Raw genomic sequence first — 13,111 nt, 5'->3', positions numbered from 1 at the left:
TTTTTCAAAACATGCCTTAGGCTACATTTTAATAGATCTAAAGTCAAATTAACCATTTCAATTAAAATATCTCACCATAGGACAGAGTGTTGTTGTTTTTTTTAAATAAAGAGGTAAATGCTATTTATGCAAGTTATATTTTATTCACAATATTTTTGGGCAGCCCTTTTAATATTAACAGAAATGTTGAAATATCTTTAAGTTTTGTAATTAGTATTTATATTGCATCAAAGAAAAATCAAAAGTCATTTTGGGTAGATTGTAGCATCATTATTTTTTTAATTTGTGTTGTATTATTCATGCATTTCAGTAATCAGTGACTGTTTTGGCATTCTTTATCTCTGCACCTTACTGTCTCCTTCACAGCTAAAAACAAGCCCAGCCATTACGTAACCGTTAGCATGTTTAATTGAAGCTCAGTAATTATTCAGCTATGTCAACATCTCTGAGCAAGAGTAAATGCTTATCACCTCAGGACCCAAATGCATTTAAGGATTCAGTTCAGCCTAATATTGAAAGCCAATGAGTGCTCTGTGAGTGTGCTTTGAAACAGGCTATAGGGTCTTATTGTTGGGCTTTTGCAGGCTGAGATGAAATCCGAGTTGATGTAGTTTCCCACTGTGGGAGCTGCTCTAAGTGCATTTAATCATCCTTGTACTTACAACATGTCGTGTAGGGACTCTTCACGAGCTATGTAAGTGTCTCACACTGGGACGCTGGCATGCTGAGATGTTCAATTTACGTGCTTTCGGTCTCTTCTGTGAACTGTAGGATAAAACTTCACGGGCCTGATTTACTGAAGGTTTGCGTGTGTAAAATAACATGCGAACTTCACACCACCCGCAAAAAAAACTGTATAAAGCAGATTTACTGACGACGTGCAGTGAGGACTGCGTCTTTCAAATGTGCAATTCAACACAAGTTGTCCATTTTGCATGTTTGCCTGCATGCATATGTAATATTGGGCGTTTGTGCTTGAAGGTGCAAAATACTGGGAGGGGAACTACAAATGCATAAATTTAGCACCCGCAACAATATTTACTAAACCTGAAAGTAGAAATAGGAGAAGTGATGGCGTGTTTATTTTAGTACGACCGAAATCTGGAGAGACGGCTGCTCTTATTATTGTGGTGAGAAGGAGACGCAGGAAAGCAAAAAAATACTTAGAGAACTGTTTTTACTCCCGTTTAAACATTTATGAGATGTCAGAGGGAAAAAAAATTATTCAGACATACCCTATGTCCAGAGAGGACAATTATGAGTTATTGAATGAACTGAATGATGATTGACAGCCAACAACAAAGAGGAGCCACGAAATACCAGCAATTGAAACACTTCTTACGACTCAGCATTTTCCTACCTCTGGTTCATTCCAACTTATCACTGTTTGGATATCCCACCCAGTCCCGTTATTCAGGTGTGCTGTCACAGGTCCTGAATGTTTCCCGCAGAATTCACAGGTTCACGAGCACTCGCGAGGCACTGAATGACAAGTCATCTGCTCATCACAGAAAGAGCTGCACCTGCTGATCGGTGTTTGTTAGAGGATCTCATCCACCGTCCCTCCTCTTTTATTTGCAGACGTTTTATTATATTAAGCCTTTTTTTTGCCGTTTTTCTTGCTGATAATCTCCTATAAAGCGTTTTGTTCTTGTTATATCTATATATTTGTTAATTTCAATGGGATTCAATTTCCTTTTCCTTTTGTGGTCGCTCCGTTTTCCATTGCTGGAATCACTTTAACACACGCAAACCCTTCATTTAAATACAGAGATTTGCACTTGATATTCAATGTCGCAATTACTCGTATTAAATCACGGGTGCAAAACAAATGTGTAAACTTTTGGAAGGAACACGTAATAAGACCATTCACACTCTCATTCACACCTAAGGGCTTATGTAGAACACCAATTAACCTGCGGTGCATGTTTTTGGATGGTGGGAGGAAGCCGAAGTACCCAGAGAGAGAACCCACCCAGGCACATGGAGAACATGCAAACTCTGCACAGAAAGGCCCAGGCCCAGATTCGAACCCAGAACCTTTTCACTGTGAGACGACAATGCTAACCACTGCACCACTGTGCAAAATATTTTTGTAATTAACTGATTAATTGTCACACATCGAAAAGATTTTCAGATTACCTTTATTTGTCGTTTTCTATTCACTTGAAACTGTGCAGAAATGAATAAATAATGCATTGATAAAATGACAGTAAACACTGAAAAATACCTATTATAGTTTCCCACAAAGACAAAATGTATTGTTTTAATTGATGAACAGTCCAAAATCCACAAATTTTCTATTTACTATTCTGTACAACAAAGAAAAGCATCAGATTATAACATGTGAAAAGCTAGAAACAACAAATATTTTAAATTTGTGCTTTAAAAAAAGGCTTAAATTAACCCTTGACACAATTTTTATGAAGTCATGAGATAATAATTGAGATGGAATCACATTTTGTGCTGGTCAAATTGTAAGACAATTCCCTTCCTGCATGAGCTTTCCAGTTTTAACCTTTTTATGTGTAACTTCTCTTTGATAACACACTGGTGGTGGGTCCAGTGGCTTCTTTGTGAACTATAGATTTCAGGTTTGTAAGTACTGAAAGGCCAGGAAAACCACATTGTGCTTAAAGAGTAAGTTATGCCCAGCCAGTCCGTTGTGACTACGGTTGAACAAACCATCTTCCAGATGTGACTGAGTGCTTTCCAGTATGGTCTAACCTCCAGTAAATGCACCCGAGGCTGCAGCTGAACATGGGATATTCTCAGTGATCCTGCTTGTTAGACATAAAAAGAACCATCTCACCCTCAAAGCTACAAACCACTGAATCATGTTACCAAATAAAACCTGAGTTGTCAATTACAACAGAAATAACATGAGAACACAATTTTACGGTTAATTTATCCTTTTCATCTTTAATTATTTTTATTTATTTATTTTTTTTGCATTTTCAGGGTCAAATTATTTAGGTTATTATTTATAACTAAAGCCAGTGAAAAACCCGCAGACGCCTCGTGAGCTAGAATATCACATATGGATTCCGTCTGCCAGTGAGTCACATTTTCACTCAGCTATTCAGCCGTCGCTAAGCTACAGTCATTCAGATAATGCTCCTTCAGCCGAAAATATGTATCAAGTACAAAAATATAAAAGTTGTTAAAAAATATGATTTCAGTGTTCATGACGTGAAGCACACTGACCTGAAACACTATTATTGGAAAAGCAGCGTCTATACAGCGAAGAATACATTCTGAATGTTCACAAACCTATTATTATAACAAATTGGTTCAATTACATTTGAAAAGTCTAAGAGGGCCAAATGATTGCTTTATGCCATTCGTGTGGGCAGGGAGCTGACAGCAAGTCAGCTAGCTCAGCCAGTGGAAGTCTTGGATGTTCTGGAGAAGAACGCTAATGCGAGTCTGCGATGGGCCCAAACATGTGGAAGTGTGAGGTAGTGCAATTAATTTAATTTTACAAGAACAAATTGGGCCCCGTCTTTGAACATGGCATCCAGTTTTTAATACACCAATGGCAGAAGCAGATCCAGGTTGCTGTTAGTTTATTGTTAGCAGAAGAAGAACAATATCGTAACAGAATAATGCATATGGGATACATCAAATTCAAATGTGTTTTTTAGTTGGAAGGTATAGAAGCAGAATGCATATGTGATACTGTCAGGCATTATGTCAATAGTGTTTTGTCACTGTCACCATTGGACTCACTGAATGAGATATTGAAGAAAAAAACGATAAGCATGGGATGTTTTTAATACAAGCACCTTCATTTTAATGATGTTGTCTTCTATTTTGTCAAATCCCTTCAATTCTCATATTATCATTTCACATGTGTTTTTATAACACTCACATGCAACATTTCTATTATGGTATCATTTCATTTTACCCATAAAACCGTAGGAGTGCTAGCAGCCATTCAGTTCGTAGACTTCAAAGCTTTTCTGGAACTCATTGAAACAAACTGCTGTGTCCACAATTGCACTCTGAAAACCCGCCAGAGTCCTGCAGTGTAATTGTCATTCACAAAGTTATCTATGTCCAGTCAATCAGATTTTTACTACTGTCGGCAGTCAGCCATCTAGCAGGTCAGTCAGCAAGCCATCCCCTCAGTTGAATGGATGCCAGGGGTTCCATTTACTGTACAAATTTTTGCCTGAACATGGAGAATTGATGTGTGGCTCTTATTAATGAACATTACAGACAGAGAGGGTGGAGAGATCCTGGCAATGCTGTAAAGTAAGGAGCTAGCTGTTTACCTGAAAACACGCTGATTAAAAGCACAAAATTAACTTTAATTTCACTAGAATCTCCATGTCTGAATCTCTTGAATTGACTTAAAAGGGGAAAAAAAGTGATTAGTATTCAAAGCAAACGGAGCAGATAAACACAAAGAAGGAGGGGGAGATTGAAAACTTCCTGAGAGGATGTGATTCACAGAGAGGGTCATTTGAGGATCTGTATTACAGCATTATGGCTTCAATATTTCCCCTCAAACTTCACAGGCTGTTTTCGTAACACACAATTTTACTGATCTTTTAAAATAACTCTGTAATGCATTTGTAGTGCTGGTGTTGCACAACTTACTGAGCATTTTAAAGAAATACTGTCACTGTAACACCTGTAAGCCAAACGTTAACAGTCACAGGCTTCGTATCTTGGCATTGTCTGTGGTTATCATACATGTGTCACCTACAGGTAGTACATGCACTACATGTATTAGCCCTTTATTAATGCTATAGAGATGTAGGGGTGTTTATCAATGTCACTATATGTGCAATGCCAGACCAATTTATTACAGACACTTTCAGATAGTACCTAAATGTTAAAGTAGCCTGCTGGAATGATTGTAAGTAAAAAATTGCTGTCTATATTTATAATCTTATATTGTCAATTAAGCTGCTACGTCACACTATATTTTCTATTTTCAAACATTAAAATCAAGTCCAGGAAGAAGGGTTGATCAAAAAGTTCAGAGACTGCTACTGTTGCCCATGAACAGTAAATAGCACCGTGACGTGCACGGAGCTCGGCCAATCGGCAACAGAGACCCTTGAAATGATTTAGAAGCACACAACAGAATTAATCTTAGGACTTTTTGATTGCTGCCAGTGTAGCTCTGTGCCAGCTGGTGTATATATATATATATATTTTTGTAATGGCAGATTCCAATCAATCAAAAATAAAACAGGCCTCCAGACAACCTCCTGCTGATAGGTTTTTTTTCTTCTACACATTCATTGTTTTTTAAACCCTTGAACCAGAACATGGCCAGGTGCACTGCTTCTCTCTGATCCTCATGATGATTTGTTTCGCCATGTGAGATAAATGTAGCGGTCGAGAGACTTTCGTTTGAGACACCTTCAACCCAAACCAAGGTGCTGCAGTACAGCCTGCAGATGGTTATGTTGGATTGATTGGCCCAATCAGATCTCTGCTCTTGTATTTCTTTCAATTACAGTAACAAGTCTCTATGTATATTTATGGGAAAACACGGAAGACTATCCTGCTTTGTAGTCTGCAGATAAAGGTCTATCTGCAGTTTTGGAAATGATCCAGGTTGGTTTGTTTAAACTATAATGTAGCCAAAGGTGAAACAAGATGGAACTATCCCCAAGACAGACGGGAGGGAGTGGTAGGACTGATTGCTCTCTCTGACCTTCGGTGGTCATCCTGTTTGAATTCTGGGTAGCACCTCTAAATCAATAGGCTGTTTCTGCATCCAAAATTTTAAATGTTAAGAAAGCATTTTTTTTTTCCTTCCGCATCAGCATAATGAAAATGTCACAACGCTCTTCTGATTGCTGTATTTCAGAGGGATCTCGACTCTGACCCCAACCTGTGACCGTTTTTACAATGACCCGAGCACAGAAAAAAGGAGCGATGCAGTGATTATTTAGCAGGCGCCCTCTTGAATGTGAATGGAAATGGAACTCAGTTCATTTCCCATTAGGTGCCAAGAATATCTGCAAAGGCCTCACCTACTGAAGTCGATTGCAGTTAGCCTGTCTGCCCCCTAGTGGTCAGTCAGAGGCATGCAGATGATTACTGAATCAATACTGCCTCCCCCTGCAGTGTAGGTATTGCACATATAGGGTGTTTTGTGTCGGTGATACTGTTTCCTTGCTCAGGCACTTTGTGTTGCCATAATTGCTCTGTACTGCAGGCAGACACATGCTTGATGGTCTGTTTATGTACTGGAAACCTTTCATTTTTATTGGTGAAAGATAAACACATTGTGCTCTGTCTGTAGTACACCGGCTTCCTTTCTTCTGTTATTTCCCATTGTTTACTCATTCTTTTTGGCTCTGTGTTCACTTCTGTCTCTACTAATTCCGTCCCAATGCCGGAGGAAAGTAAAATCTTAAGCATAGCCGCAGTTTAGCGAATGCTGAGGATCACACTTAGTATTCTGTCCGCACTCTCCCCTGCATGATACTCTGCTTTAATGCCCGACCCTACGCCCTCACACCTGCCTGTGGACGTGTGTGTCTGTGTTTGTGGATCGGGTTGCTGTGTGTGCCCATGTGTCCGTGTGTTTTTGTGTGTGTGGTTACAGTATATCTGTGTCCATGCACATGCGGCTATGTGTTCATATGAAGGACTGTGTGCTCAATTATATGTGTCTGAACTCCCTTTTGTGTCCTCTGCTTTTTGTATGTTTCCATGCATTTTGAAGTTTGTTTCTGTACATACGCGTGTCCATTTTAAGTTGACGAATCAATCTGTTTTTTTTTTTTATTTGTAGTGACAATGTGTGTGTGCACTTGAGTTTGTGTGTCTGCTTGAATCCAAGCCCATGTGTTTGTGTGCACTCCTGTTTGCTTCTATGCATGTGTCAGGTATGAACAATCTCTTTTCCTTCCCTGCAGCGGCACCTACCAATCACATCCCTCCATCATCTCTCTTCATTACGTATTCATGACTTTCTATGTCTGCGGGGCTGTGATTGGCTCTTAATGAGCAACTGACGGCATTATCAGTCAGCCAATGCTATGGCAACACAATAAGTCAGTCAGTACAAAAGAAACACCAGTCAAACACTGATACGGAGACATTATTCAACTCGAGCGGTGGGACAGTATAACCCTCAGGGAGGTTGACATATTGGATATTTTCAACTGCATGGTACCTTTGATATGACTCTCATAATGTCTCAAACCCCATCATGATCAAGTGCACACATCTTGAAATTCTAAGTGCTCTGGATAATTACAGCCATGAAAAAAGGAGACCATTTAGCACATGTGCAATACACACCCATTAGTCAAACTGAGAACAAAGACACTGCCGGCCTCAGTGGGATCATATGAGCCTATGAATCTATGAAATACCCCTTTGTCATCTTTTATATTATGGTGGGAGTTTGCGTCTTACCCATGCTGGCTTTCATTATTGACTTGGTGTTCGGCCATTGCAATATCATAGGCTGTTAGCTCTGGGACCATTGCTAAAGGGGTAACTGGGAATGTATGTGGTTAAATTAGTGCTGGTTGTTTGCATAGACACTCTTTGGTGATGTTGTATGATTGCTGGTCTGCGGTTAGCTCATCAAATATGCACGATGTCTACAGCGCTGATGATCTTCTCCCACTGATTGCACTCACTAATTGCATATATTAAAGTTATGATTAATTAGATGTATTGGTAAAGGTATACTGTATATTTAGCATTGTAGCCTTCCCAGTCAATATTTATTCTGCCTACTTAATGCAACATTTGAGCCACCTGTATACAGTATATAAAACACACACACAACAGAGCAATTACCATGAAAAATATTCTCATATGTGTCATATGTTGAATGGGACTCATGACAAATGACAAAGTACTCAATTAAATGTAAGTGTTGCCTCAATATATATGATAAATATAGGTTACTGCTATGCATAGGCACTAGCTGATAAAACCATATTAAATCTTGGACCCTTCTAGATGCCCCCCCCCCCTCCAAATTTTGTTTTGATCTTCATGTAAACCATGTGTAAAACTAAGACAGATGCATCTATGTTTGGAGCGGATTTTTGAAACCCTTCCATGTTCAGCCATCACTCTACGACACGTGTTGGTAGACACGAGTAAATATTTGCTTTCCCGTGTGGGTACATTAAAACACCAGCGAGGGGCACCTTTGCCCAAGAGCTGGCGAGTTCAATCAAAGTGTGTGATGCCTATCTGTTTGAAACACTTCGTTGGAGAATGCCTCACACTTAAGAAATGTGAAATCCAGATGGTATTGTGGATAACAAGCCAGTATGACTAAAATAAGTGAGTCACTGATCTGGATCTTACCTTGGGTAACGGTGTAGCTGAAGCTTTTAGTTAAATTATTTTGTGGGCTTCATTAATAGGAGAACAGAGTTGAATTATGGTTTAAAAAGTATTAAGCTTTCATCAGACCCAAGGAGGTGCTAGTCAAGAAATTTGGCTCAGTGTGTATTTTTTTTAACTATGTTTTGTGTCAGTGTCTGATTTATTATTGAACTTTTGCTGTATTATTCTGTTGTTAGTTAAATATAGTTTTGTTAAATATGCAATATTTCCGTTCATAAATATGGTTCACTTAAATGCATCTGCCCTTCCGTCTGTTGTTTGCAATAGAGCTGCTGCTTGTAGACTAGAATATAAACATGGGTATATTTAACTTTGATGCATATTCACACAGGACAGGTTTTATGATGCATATTAACCATGAATGATTTTGCAGCGGCAAAAACAAATTTGATTTTCAGCCATTTTGGGCCCAGATTACCCATTTCCACTCCTTAACTGGGGGGAAATGCATTTCAAACCTGACTTTGATCAATTTCACTGCTTCCCAGGTTATCAAAAGTAACACAAGTCTGTCTGTGGGTGTTTTTAATTTCTAACAATTTTCAGATACAAGTTTAATCTGAAAGCAGTAAAACAATTGCATTATTTTTTGCATTATTTTTTTTTTCTCACCCTATTTCATCCTGCATTTCTATTGGCTCTAGGATTTTTTTATGTTTACAAAATAAGGAAGCAAACTCTGTATGAGTCAAAAAAAAAATTCACGCCATGTCTGCAATGCAGTGAAATGGAAAATTCTTGCCAGCTATATTTTTGAATACAGCTGAGTGTCTGAAATGACCTTTAAGCATTGTTGAGCGGGGGTTGTATGAATCACTGTATTCAAATAGTATAAATGAAATGCAGTCAAAGGCAGTTTTTATCTAACAAATAGAAGTTACTGTATCAGCTATCAACCATGATACCAAGTTTCTGACATTTGTGTCAGAAATAATAAACTCTTTTCTTTGTGTAGGTGGATTGGTGTGAAGTTAATGTTTTTGCATTTTGTTTATGAGTGCATTGTGCTCAGAGGCTGCCATGAGCAGCTGTGATACATGAGTTGGCTGGAGAAAACTCATTAAGGAGAGAATTTTTGACAGAAATTATTTTAAGATGTCAGGGAAATTCATATTTGTTCATGATTAGTTAGATTTTTGGATAAATAATTGCAATGTCTTTCCAAACTCGAAAATCAGTGTTGTGGTGGTACAAAATCACTTTACAGCCTCAGGTTGAAGTTTACTGTTCAAGGTTTGGTGATCAGGGAATATACGAGTGAACCTTCTAACGATAGAAAGTCCAGTAAGTTTTTATTTATGACTAAATGTGGCTGTATTTTCCCATTCCCTCTGCTCACAAAAAGGTACATTTTAAGTTGAACATCAAAGATAAAGAAATTATAGACGGAACAAAGATGCATCAAACATTAAAACAAACTTTTGTTCTGAATTACACTTTGTATGATTAATTTAAAACTTTGTGTTCCCATGTTGTGCACTGTCAAATATATTACAGGAGGTATTTCTGTCAAATGAGAAAAAGCGTGATAAAGTGTAGGCCTGGTTTAAAATAGCAGCTTCAGCATCATTCTGATGCTACACTGACTTGTGATAATGAAAATGGTACCTCATTCCCTCTCCGCACCCTGAACGCCTGTTCTTGCACTATGTAACTTTAGTTAGCAGGTTGGATCTACCATGAAATGTCCACTGATCGCTTTCAGCTGAGCTCCTTGTCACAGCAGACGGCCAACTGCAAGTAATAGGGGATGAACCTGTCATTATTGTGGTGTGCAGTTTCTAACCGGCTCCTGGACCTCAGCAGTGATATTTCCCCACACTGAAATACTCTGCACAGTTACCTCTCCTCAGTAGCCTGTGGACATGGAAATGAAGCCCAGCACAGCATTAGCAGATCGTGGCCTTCGCTCTGGCCTGGACTTGCCTTACCTTGTCCATATTTTTAAGTGTCTTATTTCTTTCTTACAAGATGTAGAAAAATAGCATTGGTTACATACGTAACCGCAGATTCTATGAGTATAGCCATAGCGACTGTGGCCCTGATAGCAATCGCTTTAGGGTTCTTCCGTTCGCGCTTGCTGTGAACAAGAATTTAACGCATCAGAAACCTGTACGTACTATTTGTGGCCACAGAGGATGCTGTTGTCCCTGCTTAGCAAATGCTATGTTTTTTGTGTTGCTGTCACTGATTTAATGTACAGGTGTGTCACAACATTTGTGAAGCATGTTCTGCAGCCAGTATGTTATACCATATCAGTCACACTACACTGTGTATCTCTTGGTGCTTAAACACACAGTGATAATGTGTCAACAGCTGGTTCCACACATTAATAAATAACACTGTATGAATTCACATTGCTTTGAAAATGTTGTAACATCTATTCAATAAGACGGATTAAGTACGTAGTGGCATGTTTTTTATTCAAATTGACTACCATAGGGTGGGGATTCACACACACACACACACACACACACACACATACAGTTGGACCCAGAACATTGTTATTCTGGTAACTTACCACAATGCGGCACAAATGGAACTAATGTTCAGCCACTTTACTCTAAATTAATTGTCAGTACATTAATCGATTGGGTAACATGTCAACATGGTCGATAGTGAATGACTGAGATATGTTCATATATAAAGGCACTGTACAACACTAGGATAATCCTTGGCATGAAGTACATTTGATGCAATTCAACAATGTCAAATAAGAAAGCACTGATGTATGTCCAGATATGTAGCCATTGTGTAGCATTTGGATAATTGTAGCACATTAACTCATCTGCCGTTTATCACCATTTAATGGATCAGGTCATTATGAAGGCGACGTCTGTCAGCCACTCTGTCAGACGTTCATTAAAGTGATTTGTCATTGTACTTTGTCAATAAGGACAAGATATATTTGTGTTTTTCATTATTTATGTTGGTAATGTATTCATTTATTTTGACAGTTTTGAGATTACCCCCTGGGTGCTTTGTTTTTGTCATTAGTGCGTGGTTTCTCGCCTACTCACTTTCTTCTCTATATCTTTGGAGCCATACATGCTGAGCTATATCAACATACAGGCTCAACCCCGCCCACCTTGTAATGAAATGATGTCACCAATGTTACACAACAGAGCTCATGCTGGCAACGATCTCTCCGACAGTTTGTCTCCTCTCGTCTTTGATTTACTCCAATTAAAGGAACCATCTATTTTCTAACATACCATTATCTGAATGCTTTGATTACAGAGCTGCATCATTGTCATTTTGATTAAAGCTGCAATTTCTTTTACCAGCTTTTGTTCACAATATGATGGAGCTTCCAGCAAAACACCCCGACATCTGATGTGTCTGTTGGAGTGACACAGAGAGAGAAAGATTGCGCTTCTTACGTGCAAAAATCCTGAATTGTTCCATTGTTGAAATCATTTTTTTTTCCAATTTTCTTTCCTCTTTTTGCTCCTGTCAGTATCTTTCTGGCTTTCTATGCCTCTCTTGCTGTCTGATTCCACCATTTTGAAATTTACTTTGCCTTTGTAACTTTCTTTTCTGCTATGCTCTTCTCTCTCCCAACATTGTGAGGGAGAAGAATCTGCCAAGTTTTTTATTAATTCCCTCGCTAGATCTAATTTTTTTTTCCCACTTTATCCAAGCTGTTCTCTGATTTTCCTTCTCTTTTCTGTATTCTGTTCTCCTCTGCAGTGAAGCGATCAGTAGATTTTAAATCACGGGGCGTTAAATTATTCCCTGGCAAAGACTCCAGCAACAAGTTTTCAATATGTGAGTTCACATCTTAATGTTCCTTTGGCTAATGAACTAACATGTGATGGCTTGGTTTGGCTTGGACTTGATTTGTTTTTAAGCTTGGTTTTGTTTTGTTTGCAATTAATTTTGTCTCTTAAAAAGGCTGTAATGTTCAACCTCTGATTACTGCAAGTACAAAAACATATTTTGTTATCTTTGACCCCTCAGATAATGTGTGGCAAAATCAATTCGCAGGAAGGTAGTGCTCAAATTTGTGACTAACAAACCAAAATGTGACATTTATTTGACACACAAATGTGTTGAAAATGTCAAAGCCTTTATGAGAGCGCTGCTTTTGCATTCTGCTTGACTGCTGTGTGTTTCTCTTGTTTGATGTATTGTATATGTGTTTTGGTCATGGTGTCTTGCTTCTTCATTGCTTGCTTTGATATATTTAATCATGGCGTGTTCTGATAAGTTTAATCATGGTTTGTTTTGGCTTGCTTTAGGCTTGATCAGGGAACGTGAATCAGTTGTGTTAATATTGTTTACCGCCCACTCCTGCTTCTTCTTCTTCTTCTTCTTCTTCTTCTTCTTCTTCTTGTTCTTGTTCTTCTTCTTCTTCTTCTTCTTCTTCTTCTTCTTCTTCTTCTTGTTCTTGTTCTTCTTCTTCTTCTTCTTCTTCTTCTTCTTCTTCTTCTTCTTCTTCTTCTTCTTCTTCTTCTTCTTCTTCTTCTTCTTCTTCTTCTTCTTCTTCTTCTTCTTCTTCTTCTTCTTCCTCTTCCTCTCCTCTCCTCGCACACCTAAACTACATTTTTATACACCTTCAAATACAGTTCATGGAGATCATCAAAGCAATTACTGAGTTTATTAAAACATTCCTCCGTCATGGAGCCCATTGGTAGACTTATAAAAGAGAATGTATCTCTGCAGTTATTCACATCTACATTATGTCAGAGAGTATGGTGATATAAACTCTCACAGTTAGTGGTAAATTAAACCATGTGGATTTATTATTCCA

The 13,111-nt window shown here is 38.4% G+C and overlaps 1 protein-coding gene across 4 annotated transcripts in view; it reads left to right on the top strand.

Moving 5' to 3' along the window:
• The window catches only part of LOC138620668 (CUB and sushi domain-containing protein 3-like), a 336,291-nt gene that overhangs the window by 201,735 nt on the left and 121,445 nt on the right, over nucleotides 1-13,111 (top strand). For all 4 annotated transcript variants that reach the window (XM_069698113.1, XM_069698112.1, XM_069698111.1 and 1 more), the window contains one exon: nucleotides 12,049-12,126. In XM_069698113.1, the coding sequence (XP_069554214.1) occupies nucleotides 12,049-12,126 (78 nt within the window). The remainder of the gene's footprint in view (nucleotides 1-12,048; nucleotides 12,127-13,111) is intronic.

This window comes from Brachyistius frenatus, unplaced genomic scaffold, assembly GCF_029030835.1.
Source record: "Brachyistius frenatus isolate BFR_SWC_R1_liver_20210118 unplaced genomic scaffold, ASM2903083v1 Contig_2, whole genome shotgun sequence".
Taxonomy (NCBI): Eukaryota; Metazoa; Chordata; class Actinopteri; family Embiotocidae; genus Brachyistius; species Brachyistius frenatus.
The sequence above is the reverse complement of the archived record's forward strand: the minus strand, read 5'-3'. Positions and strand labels throughout refer to the sequence as shown.